General features: G+C 47.8%; 1 protein-coding gene across 1 annotated transcript; it reads left to right on the top strand.

The window, feature by feature from the left end:
- Positions 1-15,355: 15,355 nt before the first annotated feature.
- Positions 15,356-24,680, top strand: LOC115833764 (collagen alpha-1(XXII) chain-like). Its single transcript, XM_030808588.1, has 7 exons — positions 15,356-15,386; positions 15,652-15,705; positions 16,513-16,566; positions 18,544-18,597; positions 20,380-20,433; positions 24,071-24,175; positions 24,489-24,680. The coding sequence occupies exons 1-7, from the start codon at positions 15,372-15,374 to the stop codon at positions 24,678-24,680; spliced, it is 528 nt and encodes a 175-aa protein (XP_030664448.1). The 5' UTR covers positions 15,356-15,371.
- Positions 24,681-26,588: the final 1,908 nt, after the last annotated feature.

Here is a 26,588-nt window from a genome sequence, read left to right on the forward strand (position 1 = left end):
AATGTTGCTGCCTGATCCTTCCTCTGGAAGCTTCGTCTCAGAGGGGCACCCGGCTGTATGAGGTTTCAGTTGGCCCCCACTGGGAGGTGTCTCCCAGTTAGGCTACTTGGGAGTTAGGGACCCACTTGAGGAGGCAGTCTGTCTGTTCTCAGATCTCAAACTCCGTGCTGGGAGGACCACTACTCTCTTCAAAGCTGTCAGACAAGGAAGTTTAAGTATGCAGAAGTTTCTGCTGCCTTTTGTTCAGCTATGTCCTGCCCCCAGAGGTGGAGTCTATAGAGGCAGGCAGGCCTCCTTAAGCTGTGGCGGGCTCCACCCAGTTGGAGCTTCCCGGCTGCTTTCTTTACCTACTCAAACCTCAGCAATGACGGGCTCCCCTCCCCCAGCCTCACTGCCGCCTTGCAGTTTGATCTCAGACTGCTGTGCTCGCAGTGAGTGAGGCTCTGTGGACATGGGATCTTCTGAGCCAGGCACGGGATATATTCTCCTGGTGTGCCGTTTGCTAAGACTGTTGGAAAAGCACAGTATTAGGGTGCAAGTGTCCTGATTTTCCAGTAATCATCTGTCATGGGTTCCCTTGGCTAGGAAAGGGAATTCCCCAACTCTTTATGCTTCCTGGGTGAGGTGATGCCCTGCTCTGCTTTGGCTCACACTCTGTGGGCTGCACACACTGTCCATCAAGCCCCAGTGAAATGAAACCAGTACCTCAGTTGGAATGCAGAAATCACCCGTCTTCTGCATTACTCACAGTGGGAGCTGTAGACTGGAGCTGTTCCTATTCAGCCATCTTGGATCCTCCCTCACTTTATTACCATTTACACAATAGAATAGTATATAATGATATAAATGATCTACCACTACACATATCAATATGGATACTTCTCAAAACAATGTTTTTATATGTCTGAAATAGTTTATAATTTGAATGTACATATGTAGTTATGTATGTATGTATCTATCAAGGTAGGTTCAGAGTGGGTGATTCTGTTGTCTGGGGAAAATAGTGTTAGCTGATCTGTCACAGCATAAGCAGAGGTGGGAGGAGGATTAATGGTTGTGGATTTTCCATTTCTCCATCTAGGGTGAAGCTGGTCCTGGAGGCCCTCCCGGGTTACCTGGAACTGTAAGTTACTCTGCTTCTAATTCTTTCTCTGAATTCCTATGATATTGGGATTCGTACTCTCCCTCCACCAACCACCATTACTTAGTTTTAAATATCTCCCCTATTCGAGTTTGCCAATAGCTAGGCCTATTCCTAGGTCCTACAAACCAAAAATATATACACTTCTCTAAGAACCATCCTATGCTTATTCATTTATTCAGCAAAACCACAATTATTTATCAGAATGGGTGCTAGATACTGAGAATACATATCTGCCTGTCACATGTGGGGAAACTGAGGTCCAGAGACAAGAAGCAGTTTGCTCAGCATAAGACTGCACTACCCTGACCCAGGAACTGGGCTTCATTCATTGGCCCTCTATACGTGTTAGGGTGGGCATGGTGAATTGTTATTGAGTATCACTAACAGCGTGGGCTTTGAGGGCACAAAGACCTGGCTCCCAGCTCTGTCATTCACCAGCATTGTGGTCATAGTTATGGTCTAACAAAGTCAGTTTTCTCGTCTGTTAGAAAATTTCGTACCCAGATATCTTGTACATGTGGAGTGAAAGTTAATTGAAACTACAAAATATTTAGCAGAGTTTCTGGTGCATTATAAATACTAAAAATTTTAAAACCTGCTATTATTATTATTTATCTTACTCCCAAGAACTGTATAATGGGGGCATATTTTTCTTTTTTCTTTTTTTTTTTTTTTTTTTTATTATACTTTAGGGTTTTAGGGTACATGTGCACAATGTGCAGGTTTGTTACATATGTATCCATGTGCCATGTTGATTTCCTGCACCCATTAACTCGTCATTTAGCATTAGGTGTATCTCCTAATGCTGTCCCTCCCCCCTCCCCCCACCCCACAACAGTCCCCGGAGTGTGATGTTCCCCTTCCTGTGTCCATGAGTTCTCATTGTTCAATTCCCACCTATGAGTGAGAACATGCGGTGTTTGGTTTTTTGTCCTTGCGATAGTTTACGGAGAATGATGTTTTCCAGTTTCATCCATGTCCCTACAAAGGACACGAACTCATCATTTTTTATGGCTGCATAGTATTCCATGGTGTATATGTGCCACATTTTCTTAATCCAGTCTATCGTTGTTGGACATTTGGGTTGGTTCCAACTCTTTGCTATTGTGAATAGTGCCGCAATAAACATACGTGTGCATGTGTCTTTATAGCAGCATGATTTATAGTCCTTTGGGTATATACCCAGTAATGGGATGGCTGGGTCAAATGGTATTTCTAGTTCGAGATCCCTGAGGAATCGCCACACTGACTTCCACAATGGTTGAACTAGTTTACAGTCCCTCCAACAGTGTAAAAGTGTTCCTATTTCTCCACATCCTCTCCAGCACCTGTTGTTTCCTGATTTTTAATGATGGCCATTCTAACTGGTGTGAGATGGTATCTCACTGTGGTTTTGATTTGCATTTCTCTGATGGCCAGTGATGATGAGCATTTCTTCATGTGTTTTCTGGCTGCATAAATGTCTTCTTTTGAGAAGTGTCTGTTCATCTCCTTTGCCCACTTTTTGATGGGGTTGTTTTTTTCTTGTAAATTTGTTTGAGTTCATTGTAGATTCTGGATATTAGCCCTTTGTCAGATGAGTAGGTTGCAAAAATTTTCTCCCATTCTGTAGGTTGCCTGTTCATTCTGATGATAGTTTCTTTTGCTGTGCAGAAGCTCTTTAGTTTAATGAGATCCCATTTGTCAATTTTGGCTTTTGTTGCCATTGCTTTTGGTGTTTTAGACATGAAGTCCTTGCCCACGCCTATGTCCTGAATGGTATTGCCTAGGTTTTCTTGTAGGATTTTAATGGTTTTAGGTCTAACATATAAGTCTTTAATCCATCTTGAATTAATTTTTGTATAAGGTGTAAGGAAGGGATCCAGTTGCAGCTTTCTACATATGGCTAGCCAGTTTTCCCAGCACCATTTATTAAATAGGGAATCCTTTCCCCATTTCTTGTTTTTGTCAGGTTTGTCAAAGATCAGATAGTTGTAGCTATGCGGCATCATTTCTGAGGGCTCAGTTCTGTTCCATTGATCTATGTCTCTGTTGTGGTACCAGTACCATGCTGTTTTGGTTACTGTAGCCTTGTAGTATAGTTTAAAGTCAGGTAGCGTGATGCCTCCAGCTTTGTTCTTTTGGCTTAGGATTGACTTGGCGATGCGGGCTCTTTTTTGGTTCCATATGAACTTTAAAGTAGTTTTTTCCAATTCTGTGAAGAAAGTCATTGGTAGCTTGATGGGGATGGCATTGAATCTATAAATTACCTTGGGCAGTATGGCCATTTTCACGATATTGATTCTTCCAACCCATGAGCATGGAATGTTCTTCCATTTGTTTGTATCCTCTTTTATTTCATTGAGCAGTGGTTTGTAGTTCTCCTTGAAGAGGTCCTTCACATCCCTTGTAAGTTGGATTCCTAGGTATTTTATTCTCTTTGAAGCAATTGTGAATGGGAGTTCACTCATGATTTGGCTCTCTGTTTGTCTGTTATTGGTGTACAAGAATGCTTGTGATTTTTGTACATTAATTTTGTATCCTGAGACTTCGCTGAAGTTGCTAATCAGCTTAAGGAGATTTTGGGCTGAGACAATGGGGTTTTCTAGATATACAATCATGTCATCTGCAAACAGGGACAATTTGACTTCCTCTTTTCCTAATTGAATACCCTTTATTTCTTTCTCCTGCCTGATTGCTCTGGCCAGAACTTCCAGCACTATGTTGAATAGGAGCGGTGAGAGAGGGCATCCCTGTCTTGTGCCAGTTTTCAGAGGGAATGCTTCCAGTTTTTGCCCATTCAGTATGATATTGGCTGTGGGTTTGTCGTAGATAGCTCTTATTATTTTGAGATACGTCCCATCAATACCTAATTTATTGAGAGTTTTTAGCATGAAGGGTTGTTGAATTTTGTCAAAGGCCTTTTCTGCATCTATTGAGATAATCATGTGGTTTTTGTCTTTGGTTCTGTTTATATGCTGGATTACATTTATTGATTTGCGTATGTTGAACCAGCCTTGCATCCCAGGGATGAAGCCCACTTGATCATGGTGGATAAGCTTTTTGATGTGCTGCTGGATTCGGTTTGCCAGTATTTTATTGAGGATTTTTGCATCAATGTTCATCAAGGATATTGGTCTGAAATTCTCTTTTTTGGTTATGTCTCTGCCAGGTTTTGGTATCAGGACGATGCTGGCTTCATAAAATGTGTTAGGGAGGATTCCCTCTTTTTCTATGGATTGGAATAGTTTCAGAAGGAATGGTACCAGTTCCTCCTTGTACCTCTGGTAGAATTCGGCTGTGAATCCATCAGGTCCTGGACTCTTTTTGGTTGGTAAGCTATTGATTATTGCCACAATTTCAGAACCTGTTATTGGTCTATTCAGAGATTCAACTTCTTCCTGGTTTAGTCTTGGGAGGGTGTATGTGTCGAGGAATTTATCCATTTCTTCTAGATTTTCTAGTTTATTTGCATAGAGGTGTTTGTAGTATTCTCTGATGGTAGATTGTATTTCTGTGGGATCGGTGGTGATATCCCCTTTTTCGTTTTTTATTGCATCTATTTGATTCTTCTCTCTTTTCTTCTTTATCAGTCTTGCTAGCGGTCCATCAATTTTGTTGATCTTTTCAAAAAACCAGCTCCTGGATTCATTAATTTTTTGAAGGGTTTTTTGTGTCTCTATTTCCTTCAGTTCTGCTCTGATTTTAGTTATTTCTAGCCTTCTGCTAGCTTTTGAATGTGTTTGCTCTTGCTTTTCTAGTTCTTTTAATTGTGATGTTAGGGAGTCAATTTTGGATCTTTCCTGCTTTCTCTTGTGGGCATTTAGTGCTATAAATTTCCCTCTACACACTGCTTTGAATGTGTCCCAGAGATTCTGGTATGTTGTGTCTTTGTTCTCGTTGGTTTCAAAGAACATCTTTATTTCTGCCTTCATTTCATTATGTACCCAATAGTCATTCAGGAGCAGGTTGTTCAGTTTCCATGTAGTAGAGCGGTTTTGAGTGAGTTTCTTAATCCTGAGATCTAGTTTGATTGCACTGTGGTCTGAGAGACAGTTTGTTATAATTTCTGTCCTTTTACATTTGCTGAGGAGAGCTTTACTTCCAACTATGTGGTCAATTTTGGAATAGGTGTGGTGTGGTGCTGAAAAAAATGTATATTCTGTTGACTTGGGGTGGAGAGTTCTGTAGATGTCTATTAGGTCCACTTTATGTAGAGCTGAGTTCAATTCCTGGATATCCTTGTTAACTTTCTGTCTCGTTGATCTGTCTAATGCTGACAGTGGGGTGTTAAAATCTCCCATTATTATTGTGTGGGAGTTTAAGTCCCTTAGTAGGTCACTCAGGACTTGCTTTATGAATCTGGGTGCTCCTGTGTTGGGTGCATATATATTTAGGATAGTTAGCTCTTCTTGATGAATTGATCCCTTTACCATTATGTAATGGCCTTCTTTGTCTCTTTTGATCTTTGTTGGTTTAAAGTCTATTTTATCAGAGACTAGGATTGCAACCCCTGCCTTTTTTTGTTTTCCAGTTGCTTGATAGATCTTCCTCCATCCCTTTATTTTGAGTCTATGTGTGTCTCTGCACGTGAGATGGGTTTCCTGAATACAGCACACTGATGGGTCCTGACTCCTTATCCAGTTTGCCAGTCTGTGTCTTTTGATTGGAGCATTTAGCCCATTTACATTTAACGTTAATATTGTTATGTGTGAATCTGATCCTGTCATTATGATGTTAGTTGGTTATTTTGCTCGTTAGTTGCTATAGTTTCTTCCTAGTCTCGATGGTCTTTACAATTTGGCATGTTTTTGCAGTGGCTGGTACCGTTTGTTCCTTTCCATGTTTAGTGCTTCCTTCAGGAGCTCTTTTAGGGCAGGCCTGGTGGTGACAAAATCACTCAGCGTTTGCTTGTCTGTAAAGTGTTTTATTTCTCCTTCACTTATGAAGCTTAGTTTGGCGGGATAGGAGATTCTGGGTTGAAAATTCTTTTCTTTAAGAATGTTGAATATCGGCCCCCACTCTCTTCTGGCTTGTAGAGTTTCTGCTGAGAGATCAGCTGTTAGTCTGATGGGCTTCCCTTTGTGGGTAACCCGACCTTTCTCTCTGGCTGCCCTTAATATTTTTTCTTTCATTTCAACTTTGGTGAATCTGACAATAATGTGTCTTGGAGTTGCCCTTCTCGAGGAATATCTTTGTGGTGTTCTCTGTATTTCCTGAATCTGAATGCTGGCCTGCCTTGCTAGATTGGGGAAGTTCTCCTGGATAATATCTTGCAGAGTGTTTTCCAACTTGGTTCCATTCTCCCCATCATTTTCAGGTACACCAATCAGACGTAGGTTTGGTCTTTTCACATAGTCCCAAATTTCTTGGAGGCTTTGTTCATTTCTTTTTATCCTTTTTTCTCTAAACTTCCCTTCTCTCTTCATTTCATTCATTTCATCTTCCATCAGCGATACCCTTTCTTCCAGTTCATCACATCTGCTACTGAGGCTTCTGCAATGTTCGGATAGTTCTCGAAACTTGGCTTTCAGCTCCATCGGCTCCTTGAAGCCCTTCTCTCCATTGGTTATTTTAGTTATCCATTCTTCTAATTTTTTTTCAAAGTTTTTAACTTCTTTGCTGTTGTTTTGAATTTCCTCTCCTAGCTCAGAGTAGTTTGATCGTCTGAAGCCTTCTTCTCTCAACTCATCAAAGTCATCCTCCATCCAGCTTTGTTCCGTTGCTGGTGAGGAACTGCGTTCCTTTGGAGGAGGAGAGGTGCTCTGTTTTTTAGAGTTTCCAGTTTTTTTGGTCTGTTTTTTCCCCATCTTTGTGGTTTTATCTACTTTTTGTCTTTGATGATGGTGATGTACAGATGGGTTTTTGGTGTGGATGTCCTTTCTGTTTGTTAGTTTTCCTTCTACCAGACAGGACTCTCAGCTGCAGGTCTGTTGGAGTTTACTAGAGGTGCACTCCAGACCCTGTTTGGCTGGGTGTCAGCAGCGGTGGCTGCAGAACAGCGGATTTTCGTGAGACCACAAATTCAGCTGTCTGATAGTTCCTCTGAAAGTTTTGTCTCAGAGAAGTACCGGGTTGAATGAGGTGTCAGTCTGTCCCTACTGGGGGGGTGCCTCCCAGTTAGGCTGCTCAGGGGTGAGGGACCCACTTTAGGAGGCAGTCTGACCGTTCTCAGATCTCCAGCTGCGTGCTGGGAGAACCACTACTCTCTTCAAAGCTGTCAGTCAGACAGGGACATTTAAGTCTGTGGAAGTTCTTGCAGAGTTTTTGTTTGTCTGTGCCCTGCCCCCAGAGGTGGAGCCTACAGAGGCAGGCAGGCCTCCTTGAGCTGTGGTGGGCTCCACCCAGTTCGAGCTTCCTGGCTGCTTTGTTTACCTAAGCAAGCCTGGGCAATGGCGGGCGCCCCTCCCCCAGCCTCGCTGCCGCCTCGCAGCTTGATCTCAGACTGCTGTGCTAGCAATTAGCGAGACTCCGTGGGCATAGGACCCTCCGAGCCAGGTGCGGGACACAATCTCCTAGTGTGCCGTTTTCCAGGCCCGTTGGAAAAGCGCAGTTAGGGTGGGACTGGCCCGATATTCCAGGTGCCGTCTGCTTCCCCTTTCTTTGACTAGGAAAGGGAACTCCCTGACCCCTTGCGCTTCCCGAGTGAGTCAATGCCTCGCCCTGCTTCAGCTCGCGCACAGTGCGCTTCACCGACTGTCCTGCACCCACTGTTAGGCACTCCCTAGTGAGATGAAACCAGTACCTCAAGCAGAAATGCAGAAATCACCCGTCTTCTGTGTCGCTGGGGCTGGGAGCTGGAGACCGGAGCTGTTCCTATTCGGCCATCTTGGCTCCACCCCCCTAAAAGTTCTATTTTTCTTTTTTCTTTTCTTTTTTTTCCATTTTAGTGTTTCTTCCTCGTCTTGAGATCCTCTGTTTTGACCAGCTGATTTCAGGGAGGTTTGCACGTGGCTTCTTGGGCTGGCCCTGACCCTACACATGTACCAGGAGTTGGCCAGTTACTAGCCCTCACAGGGGATGCCAGGAGAGGAGAGAGACTGTGCACTCAGAAATCCCATTTGTAGTGTGGCAAAGAATCTTACTCTGTGCTTTTCATCAAACTGAAATCATTATTCCACAGCTCTGTCTCCTCCCCAGCAACACTCATCAAAATGAGACTCAGACATTCCATAAGGGTGTTGGAAGAAATTGGAATCATAACTAGAGTCGGAATTAGTCATATCAAATTTTTATTTAAGGTTGATAACCTGCAACATTGGCAGGGGTGCAGGGCAGCAAGCATTCTCATACCCTTTTGGTGGGAGAACAGATTGGACACACCTATTTGAGAAGTTACTTGGCAGTACCAATATATCACAAAGTGCCTACCCCTTAGCTTAGATATTCCATGTCTAGGCATTTATCCTGCAGAGATATTTGTATGTGTGCATCTTTAAAAGCATGTATAAGGATGTACATTGTAGTATCACTTATGACAATAAAAAATTAGAACAGACCACACGATCATAAGCACAAAATTAAGTGAATCACAAAATATCTGTATCATGGAATTCTACAAATTAATATGCATACAATATGTGTATGGTCTTAAAAATATAGTGATACTCAAGTTAAGTGGAACAAGGCAAATTAAGTGGAAAAAATCTGTTAGTTAATCACTGCATATTGAAAGATAAGAACACAGGCTCCCCAGGCCACCTATGTGGACGCCAGTTCCTGTCCTGACATTCACCAGCAGCTTGAACTTCATTCTGTGGTTTACTTCTGTGTCCTCCAATTTTCTTATCCATAAGGCAGGACAGAAACAAATAGTCCACCTCTTAGAGTTATTGTGAGACCACATGAGTGAAGGCCTGTCAGTGGCTGTAAGTAATCCTGTATAGTCGCTGTTACTATTTGTATAACTTGCACAAAGTTATATATTTCCAAACATTTATAATTGTGCGGAAATATATAGGAAACAGTTAAAAATATGGTAAACTGAAAAACAGTGCCTTCTGGAAAAGGGATGGGGGTTGGGGACATGAAGGGCAAGGTATAGGAAGCTCCTTTTTTCCATCTTCTTTTAATGTATTGTGGTTTAGGACCATTATCTATGATGTTTTTTGTCCATTTACTGCTTCTTTTGGGCCCCTGCTGGGACCCAGGCATCTGCATGGATCAGATCTGTCAGAGCTTGTAGCCTAGTGAAGAAGATAAATAACCCTACAGTGGCAAAGATATACCTACATTGCAAATTATAGTAAATGTGATCCAGGAAAAGAACAAGATGCATCAACAAGAATAACATGGAGACCCAGGTTATATTTGCATGGTGGAGAGGGAGGAGGGATCCATGAAGACACGACATTTAAAAGACACCTGCAGGTCTCCATATGACCTTAGTCATAGAAAGGGAGAGGAGAGTATGTTCCAGGCGAGCAGAACAGTATTTGCAAAAGCTTTGAAGCTGGAGAAAGCGTGACACCTGAGAAGCCTTAAACACAGCCTAGGTGGGGGTGGCCAGGCTGAAGGAGCCTGCAGGGGCCCGTCTGCCAGAGTCTTCGTAGCCCCGGCTCTGTCAAGCAGGGATTCCCCTCCTCCCCTACTCTCCCCAACCTTTTCTACTATTCACCTGCATCCCTGCCCAATGCCCAACAGATGGCAGTATTGAGAAGGAGACATTGTGACATGAAGTCAGTGTCCTGGGCAGGGCTCTTATGGACACCTGCAGGGAAGAATGTTTCTTTCCCATTTTACTGATGGGGACATAGAAGCTGAGGACACATGTCCAAGGTCACACAGGGTTTGGAGCTCAGGTCTTGTGCCTCCAGGGCTCCCGAATCTAACCACTATGCATTTCTGCCTTAATAAATAAATAGCCAGGGACTTTAAAGAAATATGTGAATCTAATTATCAAAACTAATAATCGTTCCAGGAACCCTTGGGGCTGTATTCTTTCCCTTGTAAACCTCTCCAAGGCAGGTTTTAAAAATGAAACACTGGGTTCCTTGATGCCCGTCTTTCTAATCTCTGCGGTTTCCTTTTCAGACATCCGTGTTCACACCACATCCACGGATGCCCGTAAGTAGCAGCGGTGCCTCGGGGTGTCCAGCGTGCTTTGCCTAGCGAGCAATGTCCAGTGTGGCCTGGGGGCCTGGACTGGGTGGGGTGAGGGCTCAGCCCCATCGCGTTCATCACTGTCAGGCATCTGAGCTGCTGGGCTTGTCCTGAAAACGGGTGGAGAAAGGGCCTTGCAGGGAGCTGGCTCTAGGGTCAAGCAGGACATTCCAGGGGCCCAGAAGTCACCTCTCATAGCTAAGAGCAAAGGCCAGGCCTCTCTGGGAAAAGTTAATTATTCAGTAACATAGAGAGTAGCTGGTGGTTTTGAGGAGAACAGAATTATTTGAGATACCAGAACATGAGAGTCAGAGAGAGGCTGAGAGTCAGAGAGAGGCAAAGACGTTCCCCATGGATGCTGGCAGTGAAGGAGACCAGAGATAGGGGTGTCAAGAGGGGACCCCATTCTCAGGCTGTTCAGGGGACTGGAACCTGAGATGTAGCGTGGGGTGTGCCAGATGGACAGAGAGTGATGCTGGCTACTTCCACACACAAAAAAACACTTGGCAAGAAATAAAGCTTAGCACTGAAACCTCTAGAAACCTTTTTCTTCTCTTTTCATGAATGGCTCTTCAGAAAATAGGTGGTTTCAGGATCTCTATGCTGTTGGCTGAAGCCAGAAAACATGCCATTGTTTCTTTTGCTGCCTTCGATGCAGTTCTGCTGCTATTAGGGCTTGACATACGGGACAGCTGAGAGGCTGGGGTAGATGTCCATTTCAGCTGTTGCTATCTTCATTTATTCAATATTAAGTCACTTCCATTTTAAAAGCTTAAAAGAATGCTGCGTGTGATGCAAAAGAAGGAAGCAGGTAGAGAGACTGCGTCAGGTGCTAAAATCACTGCAGGAGAAGGAAGGATTTTGTGCTTGGGAAGCATAACAGGGAGATGGGGCATCCTAGGGCAGCACAGACTTAGGGAGAAGTGGGTGAGAGGCGTCTGCGGGAAAGAGCAGGTGCACAGGGCTCTGGCTGTGAGCCTTTCCAGAAGGGGGAGAAGGCCCTGATGTTAAAGGAGCCCTCTTGTCACTGAGCTGTCAACCATTAGAGGGCACTGCCTCACTGCCCACCTGTCCTTGAAAATGTTCCTTCTGTTTCTTCGCTGAGACCTAGTTTTCTCAATTATAAAATTGGGACAATAAAAATACACTTTCAGGATTAAATGCAAATAACAGGATATTTACACTTTACATAAAACATTTAGAACTCTGCTCCACTCTGGCAGAGACAGGCACTCACTGCATGAGGGACACCGCACCTCTCTCACCTGCAGGGCGGGTACTCACTGCATGAGGGACACAGCACCTCCCTCACCTGCAGGGCAGCACTCACTGCATGAGGGACACAGCACCTCCCTCACCTGCAGGGCAGCACTCACCGCATGAGGGTGCAGCACCTCCCTCACCTGCAGGGCCGTCGCTCACTGTCTGAGGAGCTCCCTTACCTGCCTTCCACCCTGTCTTCTCACCTGCTCTCCCAGAGAGGGGCTTGGAAGGGCAGAGCACCCTATGCAGCAGCTCAGCTCCGGGCGTTTTCCTGGCACTGCTGCAGTCAAGCCTCCTAACAGCCCTGAGGGAGTGGCACCTGTGTCCATCTTACAGGTGATGGTCCTGCAGCTCAGAGGTGCTAGGGAACTTGCCAAGAAGGCCCTACCTGCGAGATAGGAATTAGGGGCTAGTGTGTCAGCCATAGCGTGCTGAATGGAGCGTCTGTACCGCCGTTGCTTCAGCTCCGGCTGGCTGTCCTGCGCAAGGGGCTTCCCATCACACTGCCTGTCCCTTCCACTGGTCACCTGCCTTTCCTGGACCACCTCCATGTATTGCCTCCCCCTGCCACTGACATCTGTGGGCCTCCCTCCCTCAGGTCCACCCTGAGCCCCTCAGGGTTGAGACAAGCCTACATGTCCAGGCTCTCCTTAAAGGAATTGCTCTGTAAAAACACAATTTCCAGAGCATTCCACTGGGAAGGCACATGAGGGGCCTGTGCCGCCCTCCCCTTTGGGTCCCAGCACTGACATCCTTCCTGCAGGCTCTGCATTGCTGCGGGAGCCTGAGAGCCAGGAAGCCACTCTCAGATGCGAACAAGGAAATTATGTCTATGGAAAAAAAAGTTTCACTGTGGGCAATTGCCTGAGTCTCCCTGGGACTGGCTTCATCGCCATGGCAACCCATGTTTGTATTGATGGATTTAGAAAGTGTTATTCTGTTTGATTTCTCCCTGCTGTCCTGGGGCACATGGCTTTGAGCCCCTGCAGTGCAGGAAGAGGCTGGGGAGAGAGCAGTTTAGAGGGTTGTTAAGGTCCGCTGCATAATGAGGAAGAGAATGGAAAGGAGAAGAGGAGGTGGAGGGAGAAGCCCGACTCATTTTGTCCCCCTCTCTGGGACTGAGGAGGCTCCTGGGGATGGCTGGTGGCTGCACCTGATGAGGTCACAGGGTGATGGTGGTTTGCAGAGGACAGAGCAGGCTGCTTGATGGTGTGCATATCCCTGGGGTCTGCAGATGTCAGAACCTTTGCTGGAGGAAGGAGGGACAGGCAGCTTCGTGCTTGGGGAAGTTACAGTGGAGAACTCAAGCAGGGTTTTGTAACTGGAGGCTCATCAGTTGTTCCAAAGCAGTTATCTTAGGAAGGCTCTGTCCAACCGGCCTCATTCTACCCCTCACCCTGCTAAGGAGGCTTCCAGGATGCCCAGGCAATGACCAGAGCCTTCAGAGATGATCATGAGTCCCAGAGATGGTGTTTAACTTGGATGAGGTCACCGGGGACAGTGGGGAGGAGACAGAAGCCAGCCACTTATGCATTCAACAGCTACTGACAGAACCCTTCCAGGGGGCCCCTGGAGGGAAGGTGCTGCCTCCTGACTCCTAGGCTCTGGGGCAGGAATGTCTTGAGCATCTTGAGTCCTCCTCTGGCCCGTTCTGACCCTCCATAGGTCCTCACTTTGTCTTCCTGCCACTGCAGTCCCGTTCACCAACACTGGAAGAAGACTGTGCAAACGTCTTCCCTGTGTGTCTCCTGAAACAATCCCATAAGCCCTTTTGTCTTTATGAATTGTTGCCAGTGACTGGAGGACCAGAAAAAGACTTGCAAATCCTCACCATGGGTAGTTTTCCAGGAGGAAAACATGCTGGAAATAATGGTATTACTGTCCGTGGTGAATGGGGCTAGACATGTCTCCTTCTGAGCTCAATGGCAATGGAGATTCTAGGCGGAGGAATGGGCTAGCACCTGTTGAAACCTCTGTGCTGAGCTCTGTGAAACACTTTGCAAAAGCAATCTCACTGAATCCAGGTCACAGCTCTATGAGGTAGACCATGTCGGTTCCATGCAATAGGTGATGCTGAGTGAGGAAGTCAGCCGCAGACCATGAGGTCTCCAACTGCTGTATCAGAGAGAAGCTTGGGAAGGGAGGGCAGGTAGAAACCATGGCTGCAAGGCCTCTAACATTTGCAGAGGCATAGAGAGAGAAAGTAGCATGAAACCCTTAGTAGACAGTGTCTTTCTATGCTGATTGCTCCACCAAGTAAAGGTTAGAACTAGCCAACCTCATGTTCTCTAATGTAGACATTAGACTCTCTTCCAGATGCATCCAGAGTCTTCCCTTCATCTCCTGCTCTCTGAAGTCGTGTCTTGCAAACATCCCATCCATGCAGGACTCCCTTCTACACCCAAGGCAGATGCTCATTCCAGCTCTCCTTGGGCTTATCTGTGGCAGGGGAGCCCAATGTCCCCCTAAGCAGGCTGTGGGGATTTGGGACAGTAGCAGGTTCTGCTCCTTGAGAAGGGTTGCACACTGCCTTTCTGGGTACACGTGCTCTGGTTATCTGCCGTCCTGGAGAACTCTGCAAACCCATGCTGTTTCTCTTTGATGTCTTGCCTCTGCTGCACCTTCTCTGTACCATTGGCCTTCACTGTATGTGAAAAGGAGACTACCTCTTTATTTTGCAGATATGGAAACTGCAAAGGTCATATGGGGTCAGTATGGGTAACTACTTTGCCAAAATTTATATGGCCAATAAGTTAGAGGGCCAGGGCTCCCAAGACAGGCTGTACAGGTCTGAAACTGAGACTGTGTCCACCCTGGTCCACTGGCCCCACTCCTCTCCTGCACAGTGGCCCTTCAGCTGCGGAAAGATACACCCTTGAGGCCTTGGAAAGCTGTCCTCACTGTAGTCCCCCATCTGCTCATCTTCTTGTTCCATATGAATTGCAGGCTGAGGATCACATGTCCCTTCAACCCTCCTGGGAGATGTGTTGGGCACCCTGGACGTGGCTCCCTGGAAGTGAGCCTGCCCCATCTTGGATTGTTCCATCCTGGGCCCACCCAGGGTACTGCCTGTCCAGCCTGTGTCTCATCCTTTCTTCAGCAAAAGTTAGACACACCATTCTGACCATCTAGAGTCTAGGGTTAAACCCCCAGTCTGTCCCCAAAGGTCTGGGTTCCCTTAGTTAAGCACCCCTCCCCAGCTTCTCCATCTAGAAAGGGGTTGGAGCTGGGCATGATGGTGAGGACCTGTAGTTCCAGGAGGCAGGTACACAGGAGGCTGTGCAGGGAGGATCGCTTGAGCCCAGGATTTCAAGAAAGATCTGGGCAGTATAATGAGACCCCATCTCTACTAGAAAGAGAGAGAGGAAGGGAGGGAGAGAGAGAAAGAGAGGGAGAAAAAATAGTGTTTGGGCCAGGGGCCCTTAAAGACCCTTCTCTCAAAACTCTTTCCATCATTATTCACTGATGATCTACTACGTGCCAGGCTCTGAGCTGGAGGGGACATGAATCAAACCACACAACTAAATGTAAAACTGCGGCCACAACAGGGCTCAGGAGGAGAAAGGCACAGTACACTGACTGGCTGGAACTGGAGGGTTGGGCCCATTTTGGGGTTCAGCTTCCCGGAAGAAGTGATTCCTGACCTGAAAGATGAGTCAGAATCAGTCCTGGGGAGTAGGAGGGAAGAACCCCCAGGCAGAGGGAACAGCCTTTGGGGGTGGGTATCTATCAGGTGATACATAGGACTGGAGGTGGCCTGTGTGGCCAGAGCTGGGGGCATGTACCCTGTGACAAGGGGCAGTTCTCCCTGAAGTCCACTGTACCCTGTGCTTCTCACCAGCAGGGAGAACAAGGGCTCAAAGGAGAGAAGGGCAATCCAGGCATGCCTGGGGAACCGGTGAGTCCCTTGTGCCCCCCTTCCCCCGCAGGGCTGGTTACCTGGAGACCCGCACACCAAAGGCTGACCAGCTCTAGATCTGCACCGTGCATTCCACACACAGGAGCCCCACTGAATGGAAGGCAGCCCTTTCTTCTCCTCAGGACACTAGCCACGTCCCCTCCTTGGATCTCAAATTATACCCATTGCAGCGTCCCCGCCCCACCCGCCCATCTGCTCAGAACCAGGGGGATGAGCTGATTCATGGCAACTTGTGTGCTTACAGGGACCAAGGGGCCATCCTGGAGAATTGGGACCTCGGGGACCCGCTGGACCACCGGTAAGAACACCAGCCCTTCCCCTGCTGGCTCAGGGACTTGGAGATCCCAGCCACACTCTCTCCCTCCAGGCCACCCTCCCCAGTTCTCTCCCCTGGCATTTTGGGAGTAGACCCTGGGGAGAGCAGCCCCAATGTGCTGCAGAGACTGAGTGGCCCTCACTAAACGCCCCAGACACAGCCATGGGGCCAGGCCCCACCTCTGTACCCCGGGATGTCCCTACTCTGTCACTAAAGGGTTGGCGTAGGTGAGCTCCGGGTTTCTGCCGTGCTCTCCCTTCTCCTGCTCAGCAGGATCTGGAGAGCAAGGGCCTCTGCACACAGGAGGCACCCTGGTTCCCAGAGGATTTGCAGAACAGGAAATGGATCCCAGCCATGGAGTGGCAATGCTGGTTTAAGTGACACCTGGTACATGTTAGTGCTTTGATTTTGTCATTTTGCTCAGTGTTAGCCTCTGCACTGGATCTTGGTTCTCTGGGAGACTCTGTGCTATGGTAGGAGATCCTGCTGGGGTGACTGGGGACCCTGCCTGGTTGTGTGAGCCCCTCTGAGCTACATTTCTACAGAGGGTCGGTGCTGACCCCTACACCCTGGGTCGGTGGTGAGGATGGAATGAAATCGCGATACGCCCAGCGCCAACAGAGGGCCAGGAAGTAGTGATTTTCTTCACCTTTTAGACGGTGCTCCCGACCCCTTCAGTTTGGAATGATGCTTCTGATGAGCACGGTATCCCCGAGACCTCCCTGCTGTGAGGGAAAACAGCATCACTGAGGGTGTCTTAACCCTGCCCCTCTTTTATTTCCTGTGCAGGGTGCCAAGGGACAGGAAGGTGCACATGGGGCTCCTGGAGCAGCTGGAAACCCTGTGAGTCCCCATGATCGGCCTGCCTTGTGGAGGACCCCTGGAGGGAGGCCCCGCCCAGCGTCTGCTCTGCTCTATGGCTCACTCGAGTGGTTGGTTGGAGTCAGCACAGAGAGAGGTTCTGGCCTCCACCACTTTCGTGGCATTTCTTGACTTTGTCCACATGCCCAGCGAATGAAAGAAATCTCTTTCTATGCACATGTGGATGAGACACACACAGACCTCACCTCGCAAGTGAGGTTGTTACTCCAAGAAGTGTGCTTACATGCACAACCACGTACACGTACTCTACAAACCAGAGAACACACATCCTGTAATACACGTGTGCACACGTATACACACACACAGCCCGAAACACACAGATGCAGCCAGGAAAACACACAGACACCTCTATGCACACTCCTCAGCTGCTCCTGGCTCACCCATCCTTGGGGCCAGATCCAGGGTGTATTTGATCCCCGTGGGGCTGGCACTTGTTCCCGGCGCTGATTCGGGCTCTGTCTCATGGTGCAGAGCCAGAAAGCTCAGGCTGGACTCTGGAGCTGGTGGGAGGCAGGACGGGCTGCCTCATCCCCGGGTCTCTGGGAAGTGGCGGTGGCAAGAGGAGCAGCAGCAGCACACATCCGGGCTGCTCCTAGCACCACTGCCGGGTCCCTGTACCAGCTAGAGGGTGCTGATATGACCAGGCCACCATGCGTCTGGTCAGGTCGGAACTGGGTCTGCCAAGGTAGTGACCAGTGTGGATGCCACAGTGAGGACAGATGGCAGCTCCTCCCTGCTTGTGGAGAGAGCCCTGGTTCCAGCCCGCCCTGGAGGGGAATGGAAGCAAAATGTAGGCAAGGAGGAGGCTGAGAGTGTTCTCCATGAGTCCTGACCCTGGAGATGCGCAAAACCCAGGGACAGTGGGGAACAAGGCCTCGAGGAAACATGGGCAGCCTCCAGGGCCATGAGAGCTCCCTGCTTCCCCGCGCCCATAATGTTGACCCACCTGGATGTCCTCACCCACATCTCCTTTCATGGATCATTGCCCAGCCATCAAGGTCTAGTTCAAATCCACTTCTTACCTGATTTTCCAGTCAAAGCCAACACACACACACACCCACTCACAAACATGCACACACGCATGTGCACACACACACCTCCATAAACAGGTGTGCACACACACGAGTACACACACACCTCCACAAACATGCACACACGCATGCACACATCTCCACAAACATGCACACACACAGGCATGCACACTCACCTCCAGAAACATGCACGCATGCACACGCACACACACACCTCCACAAACATGCACACACGCACGTGCACGCACACACACACCTCCACAAGCATGCACACATGCATGCACACGCACGCACACACATCTCCACAAACATGCACACATGCAGGTGTGCACATGCACCTCCACAAACATACATGCATGTGCATGCACACACACACCTCCACAAACATGCACACATACACACACGTCCACAAACATGCACACACACACGTGCATGCACACACACACACATACACGTCCACAAACATGCACACACGCATGTGCACACATACACACACACATATGCAACTGAGATCTGAACCGTTCCATTTTCAATGTTTCCTTTTCCTCATGCACTTAGGATAAGGTCAAACCTCACCTGAGATCCTTTTCTGTGGTTAGGTCCCAGCCCTTCTCTGCCCACTGCCAGGCTCCTCCACACCCCTGTGCCTTAGCTCTAAGGAACTTCCAGAGTCCTCCTGCCCTCCTGCCTCTCACCTCTGTGCCAGAAGCCCACTCACCTGAGGCTTGGTGCTTGGGACACCACGGCCCTCCAGGGAGGAGGTTCATGTCTGCAGGGGCTGTCAGGTCAGCAGCAGTTCCAGCACATCGCGATGAACTGAGTATGAGGCAGGTTTGCAGAGAGAGTTGGGGCAACTACTTATAATCAATGCGTTTGGCCTAGTTTCTTAACTTCTGTCTCTGAACAGGGTGCTCCTGGACATGTCAGTTCCCCTGGTCCCAGTGGCCCTCCAGGAAGTGTGGTGAGTAATTGGGAGAGGGCATATGCACTGCCCAGCCACCAAGCTAGTTAATGTATCCTCCCCAAAAGCCAGAGGTGTAGGCATCCTCACTCCCATTTTCCAGATGGAGGCACTGCTGTCCTGACATAGACCACCCAGAAAGTTCACACACCTGAGCCCTAGGCAACTCGCCAGCTATCCAGAGGGTAAATGCAGCTGTTGGCATCTGCAGAAAGTCTGTACATTTCACTGTTGTTGGAATCAACACCCTAGTTTGCTTCAGAAGAAACAAAATGAACCTAAAGAAGTCAAAGTTCCCCTGACGGCTATTGGGAGACCTGGATTCGAATCCTAGCTCTTCTATTAATTGACATGATGATCTTGGCAAGCCCCTCCTTGAGGTCTCAGCTAGTTCATCTGCAAAATGGAGACAATAGCTTGGCTGCGTTACCTTTAGGGTTGCATCTTTTTTGGCCTGATGAGATTCTGCCTTTTCCATGTCGAGGCCCAAGGTGTCCGCTAAAGGACCAGCTTTAAGATTCACCATAAACACCAGTTTAGACTTGAACATTGTTCAACAAAACACTCCATGACATCTAGTCAAGGGCAACAAAGCATTTTTCCCCCACAATAGATTTAGGTCAGTCTTGTTTCTTCATCAAACCTTTATAGGTAATAAGCATAGTAGCTCAGAGGACTGAGCCTTTATACATGCCAGGCATCGTACTAAGCACATGACATGTGTTCATTAATGTAATCCACACAGCAACCCTGCTGGAGGAATATTATTATTTTACATGGAGGCTTCCTGCAGCCCAGCCTGCATTCTTCTGGCTGGGGGTCTTCTCTGGCCTCTAGAGAGTATGTTGTTGGGCCACGTGATGGGTGGCCAGCAGCACCACCAGCAGAATAGCTCAGATCGCTTGTCCTCAGCTGTCGTCACTCTGAGGGTATATCCTGCACAATATCCCAGAGTCACAGCAGGACAGAGCTCCAGTGGCCAACAAGTGTATTTCTTGCTGCCTGTTCTCCCCTGCTTTATTTATTTTATTTTTATTTTTTGAGGTGGAGTTTAGCTTTGTCACCCAGGCTGGGGTGCAGTGGCATGATCTTGGCTCACTACAAACTCTGCCTCCTGGGTTCAAGTGATTCTCCTGCCTCAGCTTCCCAAGTAGCTGGGATTACAGGGGCGTGCCTCCATGCCCAGCTAATTTTTGTATTTTAGTGGAGATGGGGTTTCACCATGTTGGCCAGGCTGGTCTTGAACTCCTGACCTCAAGTGATCCCTCCGCCTTGGCCTCGCAGAGTGCTGGGATTACAGGCATGAGTGTTCTCCCCTTTTTGGTTCTCTGTTTCCCTACTATTGCATCCATGGGATACTTGCACTTAAACCATGTCTCAAAGTCAGCCTTTGGGGGACTCCAAAGACACTGTTGGAGCAGATGCCCCAAAGCTAAGGCTGGGTTCTTAAGGCCATCGTCATCCTCCCTGAGTGTTCACCATGGCAGGCCATGCCTTCTGAGAGTTCACAGCTCAGAGCAGGTGGCAAAGCTTCCAGCAGACCATGACTGCTGTTAAGAGCTCTGATGTGCACAGTTATAAGTCCAGGCCCCCCGGGAGAGCAGCAGTCACAGGCAGAGAGGAGATAGAGCTTTGGGGAATTTAAATAAGGGACGGGAATTGGGTGGGAGCTGTAGTCGTTGACTTCAGGGGGACCTGATGATTCTTCCCTGGGGGTCATGAGCCACCAAGAGTGACCAATCATCTTTAAATTCACCACATCCATAATCTTCCTTTCCACAGGGTGCTCCTGGCCTCAGAGGCCCCCCTGGGAAAGATGGGGAGTGTGGTGAGAAGGTAAGACCAATATGATCTCTCAGCACACAAGTGAATATCCTTAACTTCTTACAGGCACTGAAGGAGCAGCTCACTCTGCTCGGGCCTGGTTTAGGAACCAGCAATCAGAAGGGGTTTACTAAGTAGGAGGGAGAGGAAGACCGTGCCGTCCCATTGGCTCATTCCTTCCTCACAACAGACCTGAGAATCAGACAAGTGCCCATTCGACAGATGTGCAGACTGAGCCTCTGAGAAGTTAATTAGTTCGCCCTGTGTCTCATGGCAAATGAGCTACAGAGCTAGGTCTGTCTGACTCCAAATCCTGTTTTCTCTCAATTCAGTGCACCAACTTATGCATTCTACACCTATGCTCACACACGTAAACCTTCGCAAGCTATGAGATTTTTTTTTTCTTGAGACAGGGTCTCACTCTGCCACTGAGGCTGGAGTGCAGTGGTGTGATTTCCACTCACTGCAACCTCTGCCTCCTGGGTCCAAGCAATTCTCATGCCTCAGCCTCCTGAGTAGCTGGGATTACAGGTGTGCAGGACCATGCCTGGCTAATTTTTGTATTTTTTGTAGAGACGGGGTTTCACCATGTTGCTCAGGCTGGTCTCAAACTCCTGGACTCAAGTGATCCACCCGCCTTGGCCTCCCAAAGTGCTGGGATTACAGGTGCGAGCCATTGAACCCAGTCTGATATTTTAATTATCAAGAAGAGAGACACATGTTCCCACTCCAAATTTAAAAAAAGAAAGAAAAAAAAACCCAGAGGCTGAGGAGGAGAATCTACACCCTTTTAAGTTCCATTTTGCATTTCTCTGACCTAGCGCCTTAGGAAATGTTTCTGAGGTTAATTGGTGACACTGAGCCAGTGCTCAGGAAATCAGATGCACTCATTTGAATGATTCAGGGCTTTGGACCTGAGTCAAATGCCAGCTCTCTTGCCCTAGTTGCATTGATATAAGCTAGGGTGACAAAAGTGATTCTCAACAGGGGGTTTTTACCCAGGGAGATATTTTTTGTTGTCACCACTAAGGGGAGTAACTGCTTCTGGCATCAGTGGGTAGAGACCAGAGAGCCTGCTAAAAACCTCACAGCACATAAGACAGTTCCCTTATAAGAACGAGCCTCCCTGAAGGTCAATAGTGCCACGGTTGAGAAACCCTGATCTAAATAAAGCGCATACTCTTTGCAACTGGATTTTCTCATCTGTAAAATGAGGGTGATGCCACATTGATCATAGTTTGTGAGGATTAGCTGAGGAATTGGGGAGGCATGTGCAGAGGACTCAACAGATAACAGGTGACAAGGGTACCATGTGGTTGTGTCCTGCCCTCCCTGCATGAGCAGATCACGCTTATATCCATGGAAAGGAAGAGATGACATTGGGGCATGGATTGTCCACAGAGGTCCCTCCTAGCACACACGTGGCCAAACTTCTTAACATGAATTCTTTCGAGTCCAAGTTGACACTACTTGGTGCCTTTTAAAGAATCACTTCAGTTTTTATGTTTTTGCATAATTTAACAAGAGGAGATGTCATTTGCATTTTGGCAGGAAGGTTCAATTTTAAGATACACGTCTCCCAGAAAAAAAGAACTTAATGCAGAGAAAAATGATCAATACATCTATGAAAACTCTCTTGGGTTTTGGAGTGTTGATCATAGGCTTAATAATAACCCTATGGGCCGGGCATGGTGGCTCACGCCTGTAATCCCACTACTTTGGGAGGCCAAGGAGGGCAGGTCACTTGAGGTCAGGAGTTCACGATGGCCTGGCCAACATGGTGAAACCCCATCTCTACTAAAAATACAAAAATTATTTGGGTATGGTGGCACATGCCTGTAATCCCAGCTACTTGGGAAGCTGAGGCATGAGAATCGCTTGAACCCGGGAAGCGGAGGTTGCCTTGAGCTGAGATCACATCACTGCACTCCAGTCTGGGTGACAGAGTGATACTCCATCTCAAATAATAATAATAATAATAATAATAATAATAATAATAATAATAATAATAAAACAACCCTTATGTAATACAAGTGCAAACATTCATTTTTTGAAAAAAAGATAATACCATTTCAGACTGCCTAGATTAAGCAAAGGGAAAACATCTGGATTCATTTAGTATTCCTTAATTATACCATGTCTGAAGGACGGCACATTATAAGTAGGACATTGGTAACCTAGAAGGGGATGTCCAAGATGTCAGGCAGCTTAGGAGGACTAACAGGTGCATGTTCAGAAACCAAAAATCAGTGGGCTATTGCCACGTTCAGCCTCTAGAGGGAGCCAAATGCCTTTCCTTGGCTGAGCAGAAGCCCAGGCTGAGGGCCGGGCCCGGGACTTGGAAAGGAACCTCCAGAGCTCTGCAAAGTGGTAAAAATCCCGGACATCACAGCATACTTTTTCCCTCTCACACCACGTCCAAGAGCTGGCCTGGGCTAGGGGAAGCTGATCCTGCTCCAGGCTTGGAGAGAGGCCCTCTCCATCCTTGCTTTGCACATTCTTGGCTCATCTTACCTTCCCTCTGCTCCATCTGAGAATGTGTGGAAACACTGTGATTGCAGCTTCCGCCCAGGGCAGCCCCGTCTGGGGAAAGGAGTCCGTCTGGTTAGCGGGGCTCAACCCAGTGTTCCACAGCCAGGGCCGCCACAAGGGCTGTTCAGAGCCCTGTCGTCAATGAAGATGAGCACTAGCCAGGAGCAAGCTCAAAGCCCAGGTCCTCAAGCCGCCCCCGGTGCCCATGCTGGCACTCTCACTCTCGCTCTCTCTTGCTCTCTCCATTGTAGCTTTAGGCTCTGTTCTTATAGTTGAAAACCTAATTGTAAGAGGGATTGGATTGTATCTACAGGGTTCCGGGGAACAGACTTAGTGTCCAATGTTGGGAAGATTTCAGAGAAGGCTGAGTGTAAAGAAATGTGATGTAACAGAGCTGCCTGACAAAGGAATGTCCAGTGTGGAGCGGTGGTAAGGTCTCTGCTCCCAGAGGAGTTCAAGCAGAAACGAGGGCCGTTCTGTAAGAGATGCACTGGAAATAGATTTGCCCGCACTGGGTGGGAGGTCGTCATTACGTCCTTTCCTTTTCCATGTTTTGCATTGAGTTGGTTGACTAAGGCCGCAGTAACAAAGTATCATGAACTGGGTGGCCTAAGCAGCCAAAATGTACTTTCTCCCAGTTTTGGAGGCTAGAAGTCCTCAGTCAAGGTGTCGGCAGGACTGGCTCCATCTGAGGGCTGTGAAGGAAACATCTGTTCAGGCCTCTCTCCTTGGCTCATTGGTTGGGTCTTGTCCCTGTGTTTTTGTGTCGTTTTGCCTCTATGCATGTGTGTCCAAATGCCTCCTTCTTTAAAGGACACTACTCATTGGATTAGGACCATTGGAGGGTCACACAGCAGTATGACCTCATCCTGACTTTAATCACCTTTGTACACTGAAGTAGTAGGGGTTAGGACTTCAAGACACGAATTTTGGGGGACACGATGTAACCTATAACACACATTACACAGTCCATCTTTCTGTGTCCCAGAAAGCATGGGCCTTCTAAAATCATCAGGGCAGCCCCGGGAAACCTACAAACCTACTCAGGCTGCTCCCCCATAGGAAAGCTTCATGCTGAGTGTAATTGACCCTGGGAAATGTCTACATTTCTCTCCAGGGCGCAGCAGGGGAAGAAGGCAGCCCAGGGCCTGTTGGTCCCAGGGGAGATTCTGGTGCTCCTGGACTCCCTGGGCCACCCAGAAAAGGGAAGGATGGAGAGCCGGTAAGTGGAAGGTCGGGGGTCCCTGTGCCTGTAGAAACCAGGTGAAAATTAGAGAAGGAAAAGGGAAAAAATCTAACTGCCAAACTTTGAAGAAATGGAACTGTGGCCAATGAAATGGGCCTGGTTGGGAAAGGGGTGGTGTGCGCGTCCAACAGTCTACTCTAATGTGGTTCAGGCTAGGGCGGCACAACCTCATGGACTGCTGGCCACATGCCAGCCTGGACCTGTGCTGGGGATACAGAGATGGATGAGACAGTCTGCACCCTGGAGATGCTCCCATCTCATGGAGAGACAGGCAAACACATCTCCACAGCTCAGGACAAGTGTGGTATGCGTAGAGAAGGACCTCTGGTCTACTCTGGTGCTTTTAGCCAAGACTTCCAAACGTAGAATCATGGTTTTCATTGTGGCTGTGAGTGCCAAAGCCCTTCAGCCTGAAGTGAAGGTTTCAAAGCCTGCTTTGAAACGAGGCCTTGCCCCTTACTTGCGCAAGTCTATACAATGAGGCTCTTCAATGGGAAAGCAAACTGAGAGAGGCTAAGAGATTTCCTGAAGGCCACACAGAGGCAGTAGGAGGCAGAGTCGGAATTCACATCCAGGGCCCTGTGGCTCAAAAGCAGATTCTGTTTCTTTTGTGCAAGTCAGGTCGTAGTGAGTCTCACCCATCTCTGGGTCCCCAGCAGAGGATGCAGTCAGCCTGGCACGTGGTGGATGGGTCAGTGTTCACTCTCAGCTCCATGATTGTCCTTGTATTATTTATTTCCCCACGGACTCCGTGGATCACCTGGACTCCCTGGACCCCTAGGAACCAAGGTGAGTGCTTGTCCAAGAAAACTGGGTGCTGCGAGTTGCCGTTAGAAAGAGAACATGGAAAAATTGATTATAAGCATCTCCGGTTAGTTCAATCCACTTCCATGTTTCCCAGGTCATCGCGTTCCATTTGACTAAAGGTTCTAGGACTTTTTTTTTTTTTTTTTTTCGAAATCTTACTCTGTTGCCCAAGCTGGAGTGCAGTGGTGCGATCTCAGCTCACTGCAACCTCGACCTCCTGGGTTCAAGTGGCTCTCCTGCCTCAGCCTCCCGAGTAGCTGGGGCTACAGGGATGCACCACCATGCCCAGCTAATTTTGTTTTGTATATTTTTAGTAGAGATGGGTTTTCACTATGTTGGCCAGGCTGGTCTTGAACTCCTGATCTTGTGATATCTGCCTCGGCCTCCCAAAGTGCTGGAATTACAGGTATGAGAGAGGATAGAACCGGTGCACCCAGCCATTTCTATGACTCTTTAACAGTTATATTGAAGTAGTTGCCATATAATCAGTACTTAATAAATACTTACCATTAAATGAAGTGGTGGGAGACACTAACTTTCAATCAGCAGAGCAATAGGTCTAAGCAGTCTTAAATTATGAGTCTCATTGTGGTACCAGATGATTCCAAAATTTCAGAGGCTTAACACAGTAAAAGTTCATATCTCATGGACACTAGGTCTATGGGAGTCTTGCTGCGGGAGTTCTGATCCACATATCCATTCGGTGGTCACGTGCAAATCCCATGGCTCTTCCATTCTCTAGTTTCAGAATCTTCTACCAAATTCTTGGGGTGCAACATAAGTAAAGGAAAAGAGAGTGGAGAACCCTGTGGGAAGATTTTATGGGCCAGGCCTGGAGATTGCTAATTCATTTCCACCAACAGCTATCGACAGTCACACAGGGGAGACTGGGGCATGTCGCCTGCTGAGGCACACAGGAGGAAAAGAGAAATGCTTGCTAAATACCAGCCAGTCTCTTCCTCAATTCAGTTGCACCCACAATTAAGAAACTATGACTTTTTTCATGGGGAAGTGTTCTTATGACAAATTTCCTGAGTGGATAGGGAAGTTTCCTAAAATACCTTCTACACTGAATCATTCATTCATTTACGCATCCATTACCAATCAATTACCAATGCATTCATTACTTTATACACTGCATGTCTACTGAGTTTCTTACCACATGTGTCAGGTTTTAAGGTGAGCTGTGGGATGACAACAGTGCATGTCATGTGTTTCAGGACCTCCAGTGGCTCACGGTTCAGCCAGGAAAACAGATATGTAAACAGACAAAAAGCAGACAAGTGCTAGGAGACAGGGTGGCTCAGGGCACATGTGGGCTCAGAGGGTGCTTGTTAACCCAGCATGGTTTCATTATCATGGCTTCTTGAAGGAGGGGATGTTTGTCCTGATTTTAAAGTGCATGTAGGGCTGGGTGCAGTGGCTCACACCTGTAATCCCAGCACTTTGGGAGGCTGAGGCGGGTGGATCACTAGGCCAGGAGTTCAAGACCAGCTTGGCCAACATGGTGAAACCCTGTCCCTACTAAAGATACAACGAATTAGCTAGGTGTGGTAGTATGTGCCTGTAATCCCAGCTACTT

Source organism: Nomascus leucogenys, unplaced genomic scaffold, assembly GCF_006542625.1.
Source record: "Nomascus leucogenys isolate Asia unplaced genomic scaffold, Asia_NLE_v1 001018F_59807_qpd_obj, whole genome shotgun sequence".
NCBI classification, from domain to species: domain Eukaryota; kingdom Metazoa; phylum Chordata; class Mammalia; order Primates; family Hylobatidae; genus Nomascus; species Nomascus leucogenys.

Coding starts and splice junctions, on each gene's coding strand:
- LOC115833764 (XM_030808588.1), top strand. Junction 15,706..16,512: donor GGGGACCCGCTGGACCACCG/GTAAGAACACCA, acceptor TTTCCTGTGCAG/GGTGCCAAGGGACAGGAAGG. Junction 18,598..20,379: donor GTGGCCCTCCAGGAAGTGTG/GTGAGTAATTGG, acceptor TCCTTTCCACAG/GGTGCTCCTGGCCTCAGAGG.